Raw genomic sequence first — 21,562 nt, forward strand, 5'->3', positions numbered from 1 at the left:
CTCGCCTACAGGCTACATTAGCCTACATTCTGGTCCCAAGCCCGAGTCCGAGTCAGTCAGTCTAGCCCCTGGCTCAGGCTCAGCACATGCGCGTCGAGCGTCATTTCACGTTCAATTCGGGTCCCGTGTCGGATCCCCATCCTCGCAGGTCAAGTGTGTGTCGGTAAGAAAATAAGATTGAAGATTGGACCAGCAGACTGACTGGTCAGTTTGGTTGGGATTCAGGATTTTCCCACACGTTTCCTGGCGCGCGTGCTGTACACCAACAGTACACACTGAGTGACCCCGGCGGCCTGCCCGGAATGTCCGCCGGGTAAGATTGTACTTTACCGGACCACCGGTCGGAACTACTTTCGCTGTGGCGCCCCTGGTGCCTAGTGGCCCGCTGTTCTTCGTTTCCGAGCTCCCCTACTCACTCTCCTACTCAGTTTTCTACGTCCTCACTCTTCAACTGCCAGCAATCGACTGCCGTCTCTTACCGGGTTTTTCAGTCATCACGACCGTGCCACTGTGCCCTTTGACCCATGACCCTGACACCTTGAGGCTAATTGGTCAATCTAATCACGTGGTCCACTATTCTTATTTGCTCGCGACTCTGCTGGCTTGGCCTAGGCCCTAGGCCTACTCCTGGTCCGGCAAAGTACAATGATATAACAATGGAGGGCTAGAGATGGGCACGAGAGCTCATTTGCATAATTGCAACCCCATTGACCCTGCTCGCGACTTATCATGCTATTGTTTATATGTGTGTGTGTGAGTGTCTTTAAATTATTGTTGCCAGGGGGGCTAGCCCCCCTGAAACCCCCCCATTGATATGTAAACACGACTGTCCGCTCATGTTATTGTTTCGCATTTTTGTGTGTTTTCTTTATTATAGTTTCCAGGGGGGCAAGCCCCCCTGAACCCCCCCACCCCACTGTTGGTATGATACACGGTGGTCCACCAAAGTTAAATCCCCTGCCCACTCTCAACCACCACCACCTCTCGCTCACCTCGCCTCGCCAGTCGCCGCTGACTTCGCTGTGCGTGCGCGAAGTCGCCCGCGGAACTACCTTTTGTCCGCACGCAGAGTACTATGAGTGCGTAGTTAGGCTAGGCGTGCGTAGTAATCACGGGCCGAGACGGGTGGTCCGGTAAAGTACAATCCAGCCGTCCGCCGCAATTGGTTGCTGATAAGATTCTCATCTCCGCGCAGACGCAGGACAAGAACGGCAATAACGGAAACCTATCTCTTCTTCTGTCCCTCGTCCTGCGAGGGCCAGGTTTATGTCACCCGATAAGCCTATTTCGGCACCTCGCGTGCGTCTGGTCCTGCGTCAGTCTAGCCCCTGGCTCAGTGCACGCGCGCCGAGCACCATCTCCCTTTGATTTCAGGTCCCGAGTCGGATCCACATTCACGTAGCTCAAGTGTGTGTGCGTTATTCTGCTTGAGTTTGTGTGTGTTTGTAGTTTTTGTGGCCTTCTTCTTAAGGCCACCTCTATTCTCACCCAGGGTGAGAATAGTGCAGGCGATTCTTTTGGCTATTCTCACCCGGTGCGCGTTCACCATTATAGCCTAGATCTAGGCCAACCAATAGATAATTTCACGGTAAGGTGCGCCATCTTGCTCAGGGGTATTGAGGGTTACACCCGTGCATCTCTGTTTACATCCGGTTTGATGGTGTGGGACGCCCTTCTGTGAAGTGATTAGAGCACACTTTCATTGTAATTGTCATTTTGAAGTCTGCTCGTCCTTTCTGTATCTGCCTCTCCCATAATTTCCTTTTCTCCTCGTTTGAAACTCCAAACCATTGCATTTCAGTCACATGGAATCTCTTTTTAATCAATTGGGGTCTACTTCTTGTGTTACTGCATGAACCAACACAACAATGGTCGTACTTCCCCATCTTGCTACTAGACTAATGTTTCTAGAATCTAGATCTATATCTAGTTTAAAATCTAAAATTCAATGAAAGAAAAATCTATAGAACTAAGAAAGATTAGTCCTACATGATGGTATATCGCTAGATCTAGATCTATTAAATTACCAGAAATGTAGATTCCACAAAACAATGATTTCCTCACTGTTAGTCTAAAAAAATAATAACGAATGCCAATTCCATTTCACAAAATTACACTATAAAAACACACAGTACAGTCACATGATTAGTAGATCTTGGCCTGCGTGAGGCAAAGAGGGCAGCTGACAAAACACACTTTCAAAGGCAAACAACACACTTTCAAGGCAGTTTTTGCGTTTCTCATGCATAACAACTGATACTAAAATGAGATTGTGCGTACGTTTGATTAGATCTAGACGTTAGATTGAATTTAGGCGCCGATTTAGTGTCCATGTGCCAACTGCCCAAGGCTGTTGACAATGTAAACAAAGGAGCATTGCAGACCGGAAGTAACCCTGAGTACCCCTGGACAGTATGGCGGACATTACCATGAAGAGGTCTATTTTGCGTTCACCCTAAACCACAGAGTTCTGCACTGTGATAACAGAAAAAATACAAAAATTGTAGAATTTTGTGCCATGAACAAATGTTCCATTACTACTAAAAGCGTACAATTTTGTCTTTGTGCAGTGGAGAGAGAGAGAAAGAGAGAGAGAGAGGAGTAACGCGAGAACTTCCGGGCAAAACAAAATGGCGACCCGCGTAGTTCGGCTCGATTCGAAAAGTTAAATAGCCGTAGCATCTTTGTAGACGACCAAATTAATTTACTTTTGTGTTTTAACATAATTTTTAAACTTTGTTTTGGTCAATTTGATCGTCCACACCGATAGACAGTATTCAGAAAGAGACAGAGAGAGAGAAGAGGGGAGGAGTAGATCTTGCGAGAACTTCCGGGCAAAACAAAATGGCGACCCCCGTAGTTCGGCTCGATTCGAAAAGTGAAATAGCCATAGCATCTATGTAGTCGATAAAATTTGCTTACTTTTGTGCTATAACGTAATCTTTCCTTTGCCTTTATCCATTTGATCATCCACATCGATGGAAAGTATTCCTAAATTAGGAAAAACAGGTCTTGTTTCAAACTGGGTGAGAATAGCCTACGGTGGCAAGTCTCACCCGGGGTGAGAGGTCGATCGTATTTCTATTCTCACCCCGGGTGAGAATAGCCACTTCCTCTTCTTAAACCGCCTGCGTTGGTTCGTAACCGAGGCATAGGTCTCATTCAAAAGACGCCAAGTTGGTAGCTCTAGATGTTCGTCCAATGAAATTATAGAAGAAATTGACCCACTTAGATTAGACATGAGGAGCTCGAAAGGATAGTCAGGAAACAAGACTTCCATATTTTTCTATCTCTATACAAAATCTTTCAAATGAGCTTGATTTTGTATGAAATGATACTAGAGTAGGTTCAGGTCTACTGGCCGCTTTTAAAGCCTTATCTGTTGGTGCCTCAGAGAAAGACCGTCGTTATTCGGACTCGAGTCTGAATAACATTTTTTCATATTCGGACTCGAGTCCGAATAAAAAAAATTCTTATTCGGACTCGAGTCCGAATATGAAAAAATGTTATTCGGACTCGGGTCCGGAAAAAAGGAAGTGTCTTCGTTCTATAGATCTAACGTTCAGTGCTTCCAATTTTCCGCCATTTTTTAGTTTCCCCCACACCTTATCTGCCGATCCAATGCCCGCCGCCTCATTGATACGCCCCCCCCCCCCCCCCCCACGGTTCCCACTTTCTTTGTTGTAGAAAAAGGTAAAATTGAAGATTAGCAGACCACCTGGCATATTATGAGCTGTGTAAAAAAAAAAAGAAAAAAAGACCGATTCGTTCAAATACACAAGCCTGTTTCATATCGATTGAATTGTTTACCAAGAAAAAGTTGTGTTGCTGTGTAGAGCTGAGCATACGGCAACTTTTGATTCCATAGACCAGCGCACAATTCATTACGTAGATCTACGTCAAGACTAGCTTATTATTGTAATAATGATAAGTTGCCAGGGGGGAAAAGACCGACGCTTATGCGACGTTCAAAGCCCGGACCGATAGTGCCCCCCACCACCCTCCCCGACACGCACACAGCCACACGTGTGCAGGCCGCCCATCCGACCCCGACACATGCTAACGAGCCATCTTTAATTGCTTCTGATGACCTCTTGATAAATAAACATTTATTAGAAGCGCTATAACTTTTCAGGCCGGCCTCAAATTCATCATAAGATTAAAACTCGGCTCCTGCACAAAACGCCTTTTTGCCCGAAGTGATCCCGGTCTCTACCCAGCCTGAGGCGAGTCACGAGTGAGGCAGGACAGGAAGCCGGATTCACGAGTCACAGAAAGTCGGAAGTGATGTCATGCTGGACAAAAATCAGAGTCCGAATAACATTTTTTCATATTCGGACTCGAGTCCGAATAATCACTTCGTCAGAGAAATGAAGACTGCTGGCCAGAAATAAGATCAATACTGGAAAGGGATGTCGTAAAATGTAAGCCGCATGTGGCTGGTTTCAGGTGAACCAGCAGATTTTGCATCCTATCAGTCTTCTTCATATTCTGCACATAAAATAATCTTTGTGTCATTTTGGTAAATCCGGCCACTTTTGGAACTTAACCCTTAAGATTCTGGTCCCTGATATAAATGTTTGCCCGATAAGCGCAATCCCACGCGGCACTCCACAGCTGGTCCCTGATCAGTCGTCGTCCCGCGCGGGCAACGCATTTCGTTCAATGCGGGGTCTGCATCTGTGTGCTAAAATGTGTGTGCGTCAGTCTGCTTGTGCCTGTGTGTCCATCTGGAACTTACTGCATTGTTTTGCAACGCGAGGCGTTGGTAGAGATAACAAAGCGTCAGTTGAGACGTTCATCCAATGAAATATGAGCATTTTGACCCAGTTAGACACTTGAGGGACTCGAGAAAGGATATTCTGGAAATAAGACTTTCATCTTTCAATGCAAACACCTTTCCTCACTTTTCAAACGATCTAATTCTTACACCAAACGTTTTTTCCTGATGTAAATAATCGTATTTGGTGGTTTTTTAACCATTGTCCTACCAGAGGGAGAAATTTGAGAGCAACTGAATAAAAAAAATATTCGGAATTTATCCCATTTTTTCCTCTTTCGAAAGATAACTGATAAGCAACTGTTCGCAAGTTCATTCATATTAGGTGTGAAATCTGGAAAAATTATTCGATTTGGTGTAACTTCCAAACCAATCTCAGCGTCTCTGATCAATCGACGAGGAGGTAATGGGATTATTCATGTGATCGTAACACTTATTCATTGGTCGTTTCAGTTTGCTATAAAAGATGAGGTGTTTCCCTGAACTGCTGCGGCATGTTGGCGTGACCGGTGTCTGACCCCGGCGCCCCGCGGCACAAGCTCGCGGGCGATGTAAGTGGGTCATCGATCGATAAGAGCCCTCTTCCGGTTAACCCCACAGGACTAGAGTTAAAGGACAAACCAGCCACCCATCTTGGCCAAACCGGCTGCCCTTCATGGATGTTAAAAAATACTATTTCACTTCTTTGTTTTTTCATTTGATAAATAACTTATTAGGCTCAATTGGCCTTATTGCCAGGGCATTGATCAATTTGGGGTTCGATTCCAGCATTCTAAGGAGCTTGAAAGACGTTCCAGAAATTGGCAGAATATTTCCTTCACCAAAGTCCAAAGACGACTGCCGTACATTTTTTATACAAAATAGACCAATAACAGACCTGCCACTCATCCCGATTTAATCGGGATATCCCGATTTTTTACCCCAAATCTCAAGCATCCCGATTTTCCCAATTTCGATCGACAGTATCCTGATTTTTTGTGGTTGCGTCTGTTGCGTCCGATTCTCAGAAAAAAAATAATAAAAAGTTCTGCAATCTCTTTTGCTTGGAAACACCGATTGGACTTTTTATCTGAAGGAACTTGGAACGCTATTTTCTAAAGCATCTATGCCGAATCTAGATCTAGTAGATGACTAACGCACATTATTTAAACTAAAATCGACCTAGTTTCAAACACTCATTCGCATCACATGACATGACCTTGTACGTGTGGTGAGTAGCGCGTGTGTCGGGGACTGTCGGTTGTTGGGGTCAACAAAGTTCATTCACACCGGTCGCGTTGGTCGAGGTGTTTTTCATAATTTTCGGGACTTAACCAATGTGGACGGCCGGGGGGAGGGGGTGGGATACACGTACTAATTAAGGGGAAAGGAATAAGAAAAAAAATGAACAACCTTGACGCGATCTTTTTTTCGATGTGATGGAAGTCAAACGTTGTTAAAACGCGGGCGTTTTGCGTGGATGATTAGAGTTACGTGTCAGCTATTTTCAAGACTACGAGTGTTTCAGCATCACTGCGATCTTCGCTCCCCCAGTCTATCCAACTTCGACTCCAGTACATGATGTCTTTCAGTTTTCCCACTATTTAGAGGCCCAAACGTGAACTTTTTCCTGCAAAAGATTTGCCTTGCATACTTGCCTCTTAAAAGGGAACCAGGACCCCCCCCCCGCGCCTTCGCCAGTGCCCTTTATGACTGATTTGCCGTTGATCCCGATTTTTTTCACCAGGTCCTGATTTTTTAAATCAGAAATCCTGATTTTTAGATTTCATAGAGTGGCAGGTCTGCAATAAACAATTTCATGTTCATGTTAAATAAAAAACAATTTATTAGCAACACAGGCTTGCAAAAGAAAAAGGCCATCCATGTCCCTGGGAGAACAGTAAAAGAAAAGATTACAAACTCAAGAACAACATTCATACAACAAGGTCTCACACTACAAACACCCGCACATCTTACACACAAAGTGGAATTCACTGGTCTCCTCACTAATCGCCAGTATCTTCTCTCTGTCTTTACACCTGTACATCCTTTGTGATACCATCTCCCACATTCGCGCCCAATCCATCCGTCCAGGTCCCTGTTACTTGAATTAAACAGCATACAGATCTAGGAGCCTACGCTTTCATCCACATCATTCACACAACACAACTCATTCATTAGTGTATGATACAGGTCGGATTTTGAGATGGATATGTCATGTCCATCTCAACATCCGACCTGTCATCGTCATATCCATCTCAACATCCGACCTGTCATCATACACTACTCATCATCATCCGAACTTGAACTTTCTTCCACTCTCCTCTTCTTGCCCTTCCCTTTCATTGCTGCCTCCTTCCTCTTCTCTTCCATCCTTTCGGCTTTCTAAATTGTTCTCTCTCCAGGCGCTTCCTCCTGTCCTTCTTTTCCAACTTCTACTTCATCTTTTCCTCCCTATTCCTCAACATCTCTGCCTTCCTCTCTTCCTGTGCCCTTTTCTTTGCCGCCTCCTCTTTTTCTTTGTTCTCGTGGAACTGCTTGAAGGAGACATGTGATACATAGGACGGACTGTCACAAAGCTTTGCGATAAGACATCCTGTGGCTGGAATCTTCTAAACTGAGCTCCTGGGTAAATCAACGTCGGGTTCGTGAACTTACCAGCAGCACTGGCAGTCTGGCACACACAAGTAGTTATCATGGCCCCAACTTGATATCAGGTATATTTATTTTCCATATCTGCCTGGATATGGTTGCTGGTGGCATCAATAGAAAATCCACTTTCATCGCAGTTGAATATTCTCTCAGGTTCCAGCAAGATGGTGGCATCAGTGTCCTTGAGGGTCGCAACAAACTGACTGTACCATTGTTCCAACATCTCCGCAGTTAAAAAAGCGCGGGGCTTGCGAAAGGCAATTGCTGGGTGACGCTGCTTGAAGAGGCAGAACCACTTCTCCAAAGGCTTGTTGTTCACGAAAGAGGTCGTCCTGCTTCTGTAATCCAGCATGGTCTTCGCGGTGGAAAGTTCATCCTTTGTCCTTCCAAATCCAAGTTGGACATTCGTTTCAACCTTTCAACAATCTCTTCCTCCTCATCTTTTCTTAAAGTGGTGGTCTCCTCTTGATAAATCTATTAAATGTATTTATTCATGGAAATTCATTTCCAAATTGGCATTCAGTTGACATCAATATCAGGAATGGAATTCAATGGTAAGACATAGCAGGGAAGAGTAAACACGCTTCAAGAATAGATTTGAGCACCTTTTAAAAGCAGTTTTCATTATTTGGTTTTATTATACCCTACCATCAAAATGTTCAAAATAAAAAATTTAGAAGTCAATTTAATGAAAACCCTTTGAGCACAGTGTAAAAAAGATGAAGTGGCTAGCCGTACTTAAGTACGGCTAGACTGCCAGTCTAGCCGTACTTAGATCTAGGTTTGGCCCTTTCGACTCAAGCCTGTTAAGTACACAGGTCTCATTACATCTAGATCTAGCAATTATTCAGGTTCAAATACATGCAAGCCAGTAAGGCACCTTTTGGTTTTGTCTGAAATACAAATAATTTAGGCATAGCAAACTAAAAATTTCATTTACTATTCAGCCATCAATATTAAGTACGGCTAGCCTGACAGTCTAGCCGTCCTTAAGTACAGCTAGCCTGGCTGTCTACCTGTACTTAAGTACGGCTAGACTGCCAGTCTAGCCGTACTTATCTTAGGCCCAATGAACATTAGAAAACAGGAGGTTTAAAATACATGCACTGTCATTAAGGCACCTGGTTTCGTCTCAGATACAAATATTTTAGGTACTGCACACTAAAAATTTATATTTACAATTCAGTAGGCCTATTTTTAAAAAAATGGTCAGTCTAGCCATCATATTTAGAATAAGTACGGCTAGACTGCACTAGCCGTACTTCAGTACGGCTAGCCAACCAGTCTAGTACGGCTAGACTGCCAGTCTAGCCGTCATTAAGTACGGCTAGCCTCTTCCTAAAAAAAATGATGGATCTATCAGTTTTTTTAATGGAAACACGTTTTGGTCAAAAAAATGATTTTTGTCAATATGAGCCTGAAGCTGGAAACAGTATGGGACGACTTTTGGTACCTTTGTCAAGGCGCACACACATGTGATCTATAAATTTTGAATTCCCCTTTATGAGTTTTAACAGGGTCTGAAAAGTTCTGGAGTTTTTTCGTATCCAGATGTCACCTCTTGAGTTTTACATTATGATGTCATTGTCAGTGATATATTTCTTTTATGTTTTTTTGTTTGTTTTGAAACAGGAAGCGGACTTTGGTGGTGGTGGAGATTTGTATGATGATGTTATTACGGCCTCTTCAAATCGCTCTAGTGATGAGGTAAGTGTAAGAAAGTTTGAAAAAGTTTTTTTTATTAAGATGAGGTTATTATATTTCATTACAAGTATTCAGCTCTATCTAGTATTGTTTGATTAACTATTGACATTTAACCATTTCTATTTGGTTGAGCTGGGGTAGGAAAAGTTGTGCTTTTAAAAATACTATGTTGATGGTATTATTTCGAGAAAAACATATGTGACATATTTCATCTTTCTCCACTTTAAATTTGAAAGAATGATGCTTACAAACTGCTTACATGTTACTGTGAATATTCTTGTATCTTGGTAGGATCATGCCAAAAAAATAAACAAAGTACCTCTTGAGGAGACAGTTGGCTGGTCATTGCAAGATTTGGGGAGGGCTCACATGGATGGACATCCAAATGATAGTGTTAAAGTACATCTTTGTGTGCCCAAAGATGATGGGAGTTGCTGTCGTCTTTTGAGATATATTGTTTCTTTCATGGATTTCCACAATTATTGACTTCTAGAGGGTCCAGCACACCCACACGCCCCACTTTATTTTTTCACAAGTGTGTACGATATGTGTAAGACTGATCCATGCATAGTTGCCAACTAGTGCTTAAAGTATGTAGATACATTTTTGAGGGTCTTGTGTCAGTTTTTGTATTTCAAATCTGTTTTCTAGTGTTAAAAAATGTACTTTCATGCTGGATTAATGATAATTTATGAGAATGAGGCCAAGTGGAGAGATCTTTTGCTGCATGTCAGTTCTGTTTATTGAATGCAGAAAAGTGTTTGTGCAAGGTTTGGAGGGCGAATTACTTACCCAGTACTCTCCATCTTGACCTGCTGCATGTGTTGATCTTTTTTTTTTTTTTTTTTGCTGTTGAAAAGTTTACAACATGTATTTATGATGTGTCATGGCACAGAGATTCCTCAGCTTGTTGATGGAGTTCTTTGTATCATCTCAAAGCATGTCCATGAATTTGTCATGCTTTTGAAGAAACAAATACCCATGTATTATGTATCTTTAAAACGTACTTGAGATAGAAGGAGGTTCCTAAGGAAAATTAATGTGATAATGATGGCCAAAGTTTGAATACTTCCAAAGCTAGAGTGTCCTTTGAAACTGCAAATTTACATTTTTCTTGATCAACACGTATGCCCTGCTTACTGTATGGGTGTTCATGAATAAGCATTAAGCTGAGTCTTATTTCTTCACTCTATCATTTCTTATGTTTCACTTCCTGGAAGACTGTCATAATGACCCACATTAACACTGTAACCCTTACTTTACATTTAGCCAATAAGACTATCAAAAGAGCCTTGATGAAGAAGTGAACAATAAGTTGTCTGCTGTAGAGCACTGGTCAAATTTCAACTTTTTTATTGCTTTTAATCATTTGTTCCTTCTGTTCTTGCTTCCATGTTGTTTGAAAATAACCAGGGAAGTACAGTAGGTATAGATGACGTTTTACTATCTAAAGTTTACTCACTGCATTTGAAACAACAAATCATTGTTGCTGGTATTTCTTATTTGTTGTTCTGGGGGCAGTGTGTTGACATGTTTATTTGACCACTTTTTATTGGGGGGGGGGGTATGTGAATGAATAATATGTTTTTTTAAAATCACCAATAATTAATTTAGTGCTTATCATTACATTATGTCCTTGAGAGTTAGGTCTGTGTGTGTTTCTGTTCACCAAATCTGCATGGGTGTTGAGCACCTCTAATACTGCTTGGTTAAAGCAGTCAATGCTGACTTCCTGAAGGCTAGCAATGGAAATATTTATGTCTGGTTTGAATCTTGTTGATCTTTCCAAAATTTCTTGATGTGTTTTTAGTCGCTTAGATTCTTTGACTTTGTGAAATGTCAAGGTCCACAATATAATGTAGTGGTCAGATGTCAGTTGGTTCATAACACTGATCTATGCCTATGAGCTCATGAATGAATAAGCTGAGTCATGTTTCTCTACCCTATTATTTTGTTGGCACAATGAGTTTTCTTTCCTAACATTTTCAGATTTAAGAGTTGAAATTAATTTTTGAAGCCAGTATTTTAAGATTTATTAGCCTTCATATGGGGCAGCTTTTAATACACATAAGCCGCAGGAATTTAGAGCCCAGACTATCTTAAAACATTGGTGTTCCTTTTTTTGTTGTTAGTCCTTCATTAATGAGACAAGTGTGTTTGTTACAGCCCCTAGAGCGTTCCACGAGCAACAAACCTCCATCAAGATCCAACAGCACCTCCATGCCGCCCTCCACCTCGGCGACAACCCATACAGGCAAAAAACACATGCTGTACATAGGAAACCTCACATGGGTAAGGGACTCTTGCGGAGAATGGCGACACAGGCAAATGGTGGCCTACCCAACTATTTGTGCTGATGCACAGCGTTTTCTGGATTGTGGATGTAGTAGCAACTGTTTCTATTTCTGTCTTCGCTTGTTTTTACACCCGGAAATGTTAGTTTTAAAACACAATTAACTTGGTAACACCTTTACTGTTAGCCAATAAGAAGACCAAAACAGCCTTGACGATGAAGTAGATTGCTAGCTGTTTAATCTAGAGCATTTGTAAAATTTCAACTTTTTTGTAGCCTCTGTATTTTGCGTGTAATTATTTCTGTTCCTTCTTACTTCCATAAGCTTTGAAAGTACCTGGAAAGGATGACCAATTATTGGTTATTTGTATTTCTCATTCTTCAGGGGACAATATTGATTGCCAATTTAACCACTTTAGGGGGGGGGGGAGTGAGGGGTTAGGAAGGAATAATACAGTGTCACAGAATCACCAGTAATTTCTTATATTTTTAATGCCTGCATGTTAACATTGTCATGTTCATTGGGTGGAAATTAAGAGGCGATGGAGTGGATGATTGGAAAAAGGGACAGCACTTGGTTATGCAACATTCATCAGGTGATTTTCAATTTCTTTCCGTTAAGTCGACTTTTCACTTCTTATGAAGCTTCTTTTTGTATTAATGTACTGTTATATTTGCTTTCAGTGGACAACAGACCAGGATCTGACAGATGCAATGAGCTCTATTGGAGTCTCTGACTTGCTAGAGATCAAGTTCTATGAAAACAGAGCCAATGGACAATCTAAGGGGTGAGAGATTCAATTTATTCCTTGTAATTTATTGTAAGAATATTCACAATTCCCTGTGCTCAGTGCCCTAACCTGTACCTAAGTTTAAAAAATGACATAAAAGTTAATCTTTATTTTTGACCTCAATTTGTGTGGGACTCCAGCATCGTCTTTATGTGTGGCACTTCTACTGAAAGATGCTAATTAGACTACTCTGGACATGCACTAACACTCAAAGATTTTCACTAAAAACAAAAAATGTGCACCAGTCTGTATAAAGGATATATGCTGGGCTATGTATTCATGGATGTGCTCTAGAATGTACTTTTGGATGTGCAACAGACTACTGGAAGATGTGTATATACCTGTTCTTGGATATGTGCTAACAATATCAAACGTCCATGACTCTGTCCTCAAGTTCAAAGTTATGATTTACTGTAAACTGACTGAGAAAGTTTTAAAAATGAGATGTCTTTATTTTTTACATGAATTTGTGAGGGACTCCAGCATCGTCTTTATGTGTGGCACAGCTTATGTGTACTTTTTCAGTGGTGTTTCTCCACCAGGCTGTTTTTTTAGATAGGTTGTCAAGATGACTTGTAAAATGTTTCATTGTCTGTTCTGTTTTCACCATGCCCAGGTTTGCTCTTATTATCGTTGGCTCTGAGCAGTCGTCACGCATCATTTTTGACCGACTGCCTCGTAAAGAGCTGCATGGCCAAGTGCCCCAAGTAAGCCACTTCACCAAGCAGGCATTGAACCAGTTTGAGGCTCAAGCTCGTAAGACAGGAGGACCTGGGGATGGAGATCGCAGAGACGACAGGGGACCACCTGGTCGCGACAGTGCACCAAATGGCAATTATAGAAACGGTAAGTGGTCTCAGGAGAGTAAGCACTTGCAGAAATGCATGTTAGTATTTTAGCTTTATCGTTCAGCTTCAAAGCGTAATACAAGGTCAATGTTATGCTTTACTTTCAACACAAAGGGGCAACTTTTAAATATGAGAAACGTTGTGCCTTATTGTATGACGTACAATAGTGAGGAAAGGAAAGAACTGCCCATAAACTTTCGTCGACTACGGATGAAGTCACATCACGTAATGACAAAACTTGATTGGGGCATAGAGAATATGATGAAATGTTTTTGTCAGGAAAGGTCGGTCGCTTTTATCCCATTAAACCCCCCCCCCAACCATATCACTTACAGCTGTAATTTACAGAGAAAGAATTGTTTTGTGACAGAAGAAGTTGACTCTGGAATGTGCCTCACCCGCCTAGATACAATGGTCCAGGTTTTGGCCAGACTTTGAAAATGGTGTTTGTCGTGTCTTGTTGTCAAACTGTTCTCATATTGTTGTGGCATTTTCATTTGTCTCATGTGTGTGCCACAGACAAACGCGGCCCGCCTCCAGGGGGCCCTCCAGGAGGACCAGGATTTCCACCACGCCTGAGTGGACCACCACCCCCAAGGCCAGGTGCGCCGCCATCTGTGTCAGGACCTCCGCCCCGTGGGGCACCGCCACCGCTTAACTTTGCTCGTAAGTTCTATGGGATCACATTCACAGCTCTAAGCTGTAGGTGAATGCAAGGATTTATAGGTATATGCACACCAAGTGTAAACGTTGGCACAAGAAAATGAAAGATGGCCACACTTAATGTTTTTGATCCTCACAAAGACCGTATAAAATGACCATAATGAGGGTCGAGGTCAACTCAAGACGTTTAACATAATCACATTAGTCAAAACAAAGATTTTATAATGATCAGTACGGTGTCTAGGTTGACTCGACAACTTTTTAGATATCCAGTGTCAGTGTGTGGGTTGGCATGGGGCATTTATGACAGATAACCACAATGTAATTAGGTCAACGTATGGGCTTATAGATGTTCACTTTTTCAATTCAAATATACACATAACAAATTCAAATGCCGCATAGAAAGACCAAATTACACCTAGCAGATCCAAATACACAAATGACGTCATAAAAAGTCCTAATACAACAATAGCATGTTCAAATGTAAACATAGAAATCTCAAATGTAATGCATGGCAAATTCAAATGCCACATAGCAATTTCAAATGTAAATATGCTAACTGGAGTAAAAAGAGGCTAAAAGAATAAGAAGTGTATCAAGGTAAGAAGTAAAAGGGTTTGTTTGTGTGGTTTTTTTGCCACGAAAAAGTTATATATTAGCCGTGTGGTGCCACAAGGAAGAAATCACATGAAACGAAACTAATTGTTAAATTTTAAGAATAAACCCATATGTATAAACAGAAACGTATGAAAAATCAACAAACTGCTGGTGTGTATAGAACTAATTGGGCCAAATCTAAAGCCAAGTTTACTTTTATTTATTTATTGTTTCACTACAAAACACTGTAGCATATAGGCTTGTATTGATCTGAAGACTGCTACCATTTTCACTATAGTCACAGCTTGGGTTTTTTGTTCCATCAACTGAGCAAGTGTTACCATTCTTTGTTTGTGAGTCTGCTGAGTGATCTTGCTTCAGCGAACATATGTTTCAAATTGTATTTCCCAAAAAATAATTTTTCAATGTTGAAATGGCATAGGTTTAATGCCCCTATCAGCACTATTTGCGAAGCATTGTGGTGAAATCAGGCGCTCGTCAAAATAATCAGAGTGAAGAAACTGGCATTTTTTCGCGGGTTTGTAGATTTTTATGGAATATTATTTTTTTTGGCTCAACACCAATCATGCCCACTAAAGAACACATTTCAGTGTGCATGTTACTAAAAACGTTGATGGAAAGCACAAAAAACGTACATTTTCAGTTTCTACAGACTCTCAAGCTTTGGAAATAACTAATCTGTGGCAGTCATTTTCTCACTAATTTTACCTCTGAAACAGGCGACCCTCACCTCCTTCAATCGCAAATATTTCGACTTCTATTCAACATAGACGGTTATTTTTTTCACCAAAAGGGAGGCCAATAAACAGGTTTTAAGATGACACCAGTAATCCCATAAACCAAAAAATAGACGAGCGCCTGATTCCACCACGTCGTGCCACATTTGGTTATCTAAGAGGCAGGACCTCCGAGACCAACTTCTGTCTCCGAAAGGACCGATCTAAACGGGAAATTCTCGTAAAGTACCTTTCCTAAGAACACAACGCCGGACTGAACTGAGGCTCGAAACCCCGAACCCGAATTTCACGATCACAGGTCTGATAGCCTAATGTACACAAAATACTATTGCTCTACAAGATTCGGCACAGATTTGCCTTGATGATCTGAAGGCTGCTGCCATATTCACTATAGTCATGGCTAGGGTTTTTTGTTCCATCATCTGGGCAAGTGTAACCATCCTTTGTTGATGGGTCAGCTGAGTGAGTATTTGGTCTTTTGCTTCACCGAGCCTCGGTTTCAAATCGTATTTTCAAATTCACACGAGTTCTTGTAGATGTTAAGAAAAGTTGTGTAGGGGGAAAGGAAGACGTTTCATCCCCAATCTATTGATGAGTTGCCATTTAAAGCTTGCCTTAATTCATGAGCATTGTTACATACAAAGCATACTTTGTTGTGGAGATTGTTGGAACAGTTTATTAGAGGGATGAGTTGAAATGATAGCTTCCATTAACTCTACTTGAAAGTCGTGAAAGACCAGGCCACCCTCGTCACTGACAGCAAAATGTCATCATACGGTGTGGTCCACTTCGACCCTGCACTAATCGAACAAAGCGTTGACCGCTCCGTGCTCTTCGTCAACAGCTTGATATCAACCTCATCGATGAAGGCAAATTCATACCGCTAAATGTTCTGCATCAGCCATGCTGCATATTGATGTCTGGTTGCTTAAGTCCTATCAGAATTTCATTTCGCGGGAGCATCCTCAGGATATTTTTTATGGTGATCAGTCCACCCTAAAATTAAACTGCTTTTCGTTTTCATCAGCTGAGTTTGAGCACATTAAACATGCTTCTCGCGCTGAATAATTTTTTTGGAGGGGAGGGGGGATATTTGCTTTTGCTATGTGGCATTTGAACTTGCCATTGTGTTACATTTGGATTTGCTATTTGTACATTTGAACTTGTTACGCACGATCATGCACTAACATTTCCTATTGTACATTTGAACTTTCTATGTGGCGTGAAACTTTTTATGTGGCATTTGAACTTGCTGTGTGGCATTTGTATTTCTTTGATTATGTGTACATTTGATCAGGAAAAACTATATTATATCATTAAGAGAATGTTATAGTCTGACCGCAAGTGTGTTGCACACTTTAAATTTTTCTTTGCCTGCTTTTTTTTTTTGGCTTACTGCTGAAGAAGTGTTAACTTCATTTTCTAAACTATGAGTTCTGTCAATAACACAACCTTCTGTTTTTACTTTTGACACCTCTCATTTTATTTAAATTGGATTGTAATGAGAAAAAAATCTTTATTTTTATCTGAGTGTTTTTTAATACTTATAACATTTATTTTGTGTTGTCAAGTGGCCTGATGGAAGTAAGTGAAACATTCCTCTATTTGTCTCTGCCAGAACTGGTGCGAGCATGCACAGACTATCTGTCGACTGCTCCTCCGGGTACCTTGCCTCCAGTGACAGGACCTCCCCCGGGCATGCCTCCCATGCCACCTCGCCCTGGCCAAACAGGCCCACCAGGACCCCGAGGGCCCCCGCCAGGGGTAGAGGTAAGTTTGCTTGAGGGCACCTACAAGCTACCAGTGCATGAAGGATAGATCTGGAAAACAAAGTCTTATCTTTCTTGTCCCATGAAAGTTAATTTAACTATTCTGACTTTCAAAGTAAAACCAAGTCATGTGAAAATAACCAACTTGTATGCAGCCCACCTATATGACTTTTTACTGTTGGGAGGGCTGTAACATTTTAATCAAACTGAACTGAATGTGTGATGTTGACACTGGTACTTTCCTGTCTTTGCAGCCACCTCGTATGGGCATGCCCCCGCACCTGAGAGGTCCCATGCCCCCAGTGGACACTCGCGCTCCACCACCTATCAGGCCGGAATGGGACAGACCCCCTGGTCCAGGTGAGATTTGCTCTTGCTCTTCACTTTGAATGGGACATCCTCCCCAAACTATATTTTTTAGTTTCATACTTCATTTATTACTGTAAATATCTTTTGATGATTAATTTGTGCAGTTTGTTTCATCTATTTGTGATATGTTTGGGTAATTTCTCATTCGTTTTGTGTATTTTAAAAAAATGTTTCTTCCCTGCTATGTTCATTTGCTGTCTGTGTTATTTGTTTTTATGATTATGTCATTTGTCACATGTGTAGTATCATTTTAAAAATTAATAAGCACCAGTTCATTTGATTTGAGTATCATTAGTTATTTGTATCAGTCTTTTGTTATGAATATAATTTTGTTTGTTACTGGTGTAATTCTCAGCCGTTATGTTACTGATCTTCTGTTTATGGTTGCTAAATGTTCTTGTCTTTTGGCTCTGTCTGTTCTTTTCACTTATGGATTAGTGAAGGCCTTAGTTTTCTCCTACGTATTACTTCTCCTCATACCCTGTCCTTCTTCATAGTTGCATTGCACTTTAATAAGATTATTTCTTTGTTCCTAAAAGGCTTGAGAAGTTGTTTTTTATGGTCATTAATAGAGGTTGTATTTTAATTGAGGTGTGTTGTTGAGTTGGATGTTTTAGTCAGGTCTCCAAGAGCTGGTTAGACTGATGTATGAATACATGAATCTCAGATTTAGAATGACAATACAATACTGATGATTTTTTTTTTTTGTGGCAGTAGAAAAATATGCGCATTGAGAATGCTTTTGTATTTTCCAGAGTGAAGACAATGGTTTTTTAAAAGTTTTGAACACATTGCAAAGGAAAACTGACAATTCTCATATTGTCAAAAAGGGAATTAACTGTTGAGTGTACATATTGTCTGGAGGTAGTAGGATCTGTTGTGTACATATTGTCTGGAGGTGTAGGGTCTGTTGTGTACATATTTTTTGGAGGAAAGCTGGAAGCTGGAAGTTTAGCTGAGTGTATGCAGCCTCTGGTGAACTTTGTGCTATTTCTGTCAACAGGGAGGCCCCCTGTGCCAGGAGGCCCCCCACCTCCCAAGGACTTCCTGAGGGGCCCACCACCTAGAAATTTAGGTTTGTTTATATTCTTCATACTGCCTTTTTGATTTAAAGGCGCATTAGTTTTGATGTTTTTCTATACTCTTGTGTCATGTTGGTGACATTTAAATGGACGAAATGTTGCCAAGACCTGCATAGCTGTGAAGGAGAATCCATAATCAGTTCCAGGTATTGACCTGAAAGAAGTAGCTGTAGGATAAGGGTTGTGCAGTAGGTTGTTGTGAGGTATAAGATTTTGGCATAGCTGTATGTGATTTTTGTGTGCCCTTTTCCAAAAGTTTGGCTGTATTTTTCTAATTAAGAATTCTGAAACACCTTTTGTAGGCTCACTTTAGCTTTCTTCCTTGTTTTGGGACTGAAATGACAATGCTGTGAAGGTAATCAGATGAAGGCGTAGATGTTCAGCTTAGTGTAGAACTATGGCTGGAAAGAACTTAAGGACTAGGGGTGATAGTGTTGCTACTTCTCTTGGTGTCTAATTTTCTAAATGTCCTGGTTGATGTAAATTGTACAGATTAGGAAATGGTTTATTGGGGTTTTTGAGTTTAGGTAGCAGCTTGAGTTCTTTGAGATTTGAGTCAAATAAGCTAAAGTATAAAGGGTTATAAAGATTGTGCAGGTATGGTTGGCCTGTTGCTACTCTGGAATTTTTGGTGTCGTGCAGATGTATGGTCTTCTCAGCATTGTTGGCAGTTCAAGAGTGGTTTTAGAACAGGGGCCTTACTATAGTTCGTGCACTTTTTCATGTTCAATGTTTCTTGCAAATTTCTTTAAAAACTTGTATTGCCTTGCTTTTTTGCATTCAATTTATATTTTGACAGACCTTAAGATGCACATTAAACGGATTATTCAGAGCGGTGAAATCCTTTGATCTCTTTTTTTTTTTTTTTGGAATATCACAAGATACCTAACCTCAAAATTCAATAGTATTGAAAGTAAGGCATTTAGCATTAAAACAAACACTTGAAGAAGTTTAAGAGTATGGAAATGGTGTGCAGTGCGGAGAAAATATGGGCACTAGTGTGAAGTAATCATTTTTGTTGAACGCAGTGACCTTATGTATTGTGTACTTTCAACCAAGGTCTTTTTAAATAATTTTTTTTTTTGCAATAAAGAGGTGAAATCAGTAGCAGTTTCGAATTTTTTCTGTGTTAAAAGTATTCCTGAAGTCAATAGCATTTCAAATCCATGTGCGAATTCTCAATGTATTTAGTCCAGAGATAACGGAAATACATCATTGCAAACATAGGCAGGAGTATGTGAATGGACAATAGGAAACAAATTATGTAGTTCAGCTTGAATTCTGTGAAGTTGAGGTAAATGCTTTGTCTTGTAGATTTTCACATTATTTGTTATATTATGGTTTTTCTTTTGTTAATAATCAAAGCACAACCGCCACCACCAGGCAGTAAGTGTTCCTTTATCATTTCTGAGTCAGCCTAACAGGTTGCGTTATTTTTTTTCTTCTTTTTATTGTACTTTGAAATTTTATTGGTGATTTTGCTGCATGTAGTGGAAAATACTTCTCATTTTCTTTTATTTATATTCTAAGAAAGAAGCTGTCTCCCTACTTTTGGAATAGATTTCAGATGATCTGTCTAGCTGGCTTTAATGTGCCGTTTTTTTTTAAGGAACTTGCCTCAGGGACGTTTTTAATAGTTTTTAAAGTTCATCTGCTGTTAAATAGAAATTATTGGTCATGTCTCTTGTGTCACATATTATGTGCTAAAAAGATGGGATATGTCAGCTAAGTAAGTCTTGAAGGTTGTTTTGATTTATATGTTCTTTAGAGTAAGTGCTTTTGTCAAAGTCCTCTGAAGGATTTGCCATTTCTGCTTGTGTTTTTGTTCTCTTGCTCTTTGGTCTCTAGAAAGGGAATGCTACCTTGGTCTTTTTCCATTATCTGTGGATTTATTTCCTTATGCCAATTCTATTGTTTGTATTTTTACCTTTTCTGTTGTGGGGGCCAATTCTGTATTGGTTGCTGGAACTGATAGTCTGAAACTAGCCATTATGTTTTGTAAGCACCGGTTTATATTTTCTACTCATAGGTATTGGAGTGATGGATATATTCTATTGTCTTCACTACCATTCTCTTTTTATCTAGTTTGTGTGAATTGATTTTCACTGAATGAGATCTAATGAAATCATGTATCCAAGATGTCTGGCTAAAATTGTAGCAAAGAACTGAATTGGAAGGTAAATTTCAGTTTAGACAACTTGAAATATAACTAAGAACAGAATATTTTCCTTTTAGAAGAGGTACAATTTAAAAATCAGATATTACACACTCTAAAACTTTGAAATGTCCATAATTATAAGATGAGCACAGTGTCTGCTTATGAAATTATGCTCCTCTCTTAGTATCCTCTGCTTCCTTTGCATGAACTATGGTTTTGTTGTCTTTGTGAGAAGTTCTCTATGTAGTATTGTGTTTGAAGAAGGTTGAGCTTCCAACTTTTACCAAGGGAATACTTTTACACTTCTGCATTACCCCTCCCTCCCCCATCCTCTCTCCCCCCCCTTTTAAAAAAAAAATCATGATGGTTTTATATTTTGATTGGTGGCGGAGGGTATTGCAGTGTTCTGTTGAGGGTGTATTTTGGTGGCTTTGGAAACCAGAGAGTACGACAATGCACAGCCTTTTCTCAAGATACAGCCCAAAAACTGTAGAGTATTGATTTTTTTGAGGAACTTAAATGTTTTCACATTTCACATCTGTTCTTTATGTAGCGTCAAGAAAAATTGTCTATAGTATAGTTAAGCTTTGTCCCAACATATTTTGTATGGTTTGAAAGACTTTCCTTTTTTTCCGATCGAGAATAGTGTTTTTCTTCGCATGACATTTTGCCCAAAATCTCCATGAAGATAACTGCCCCCTCTGAAAAATGTAGTTTTCTCAGATTCATTCTTTGTACTATTCCTACCTTAAAATAAACTCTGCACCATCAAATGTTGAAATGATAGGAAAATTTTTTATGCGGACTGTATGAAAATGAAAGGACTTAATAAGACGTATTTCACAAAGTGGGTTATCATTCTTTTTTGTGCAATGATAATGTAGACGCACTTAGGTCCACTGATTTATGTACCAGTCCCTGCCCTGAACTGGTAGCGTATTTCACGTAGTGGATAGAATGTCCTCAACTGTGAAGGTTTTTTTTCTTCTGTTTTGTACTGACTTGCATCATGTTCCATGTCAAACCCTCTGTTCGCTATCTCCCATTTATAATGTCTATTTGTCTTCTGTCATAATCTTTGGTTCTTTTCATCTCTCCCTCCCTCCCTCTCTCTCTCTC

At 40.4% G+C, this 21,562-nt stretch overlaps 1 protein-coding gene across 5 annotated transcripts in view; it reads left to right on the forward strand.

Moving 5' to 3' along the window:
* Nucleotides 1-21,562, forward strand: part of LOC101846874 (cleavage and polyadenylation specificity factor subunit 6) — a 52,216-nt gene that overhangs the window by 1,819 nt on the left and 28,835 nt on the right. For 4 of the 5 annotated variants that reach the window (XM_013081163.2, XM_013081161.2, XM_035969134.1 and 1 more), the window contains exons 2-10: nt 9,044-9,118; nt 11,282-11,407; nt 12,093-12,196; nt 12,816-13,045; nt 13,567-13,713; nt 16,684-16,835; nt 17,089-17,194; nt 18,207-18,278; nt 19,651-19,671. In XM_013081163.2, the coding sequence (XP_012936617.1) occupies nt 9,044-9,118; nt 11,282-11,407; nt 12,093-12,196; nt 12,816-13,045; nt 13,567-13,713; nt 16,684-16,835; nt 17,089-17,194; nt 18,207-18,278; nt 19,651-19,671 (1,033 nt within the window). The remainder of the gene's footprint in view (nt 1-9,043; nt 9,119-11,281; nt 11,408-12,092; nt 12,197-12,815; nt 13,046-13,566; nt 13,714-16,683; nt 16,836-17,088; nt 17,195-18,206; nt 18,279-19,650; nt 19,672-21,562) is intronic. The other variant, XM_013081164.2, reaches the window with a different exon arrangement.

Source organism: Aplysia californica, unplaced genomic scaffold, assembly GCF_000002075.1.
Source record: "Aplysia californica isolate F4 #8 unplaced genomic scaffold, AplCal3.0 scaffold00118, whole genome shotgun sequence".
In the NCBI taxonomy this organism is placed as follows: Eukaryota; Metazoa; Mollusca; class Gastropoda; order Aplysiida; family Aplysiidae; genus Aplysia; species Aplysia californica.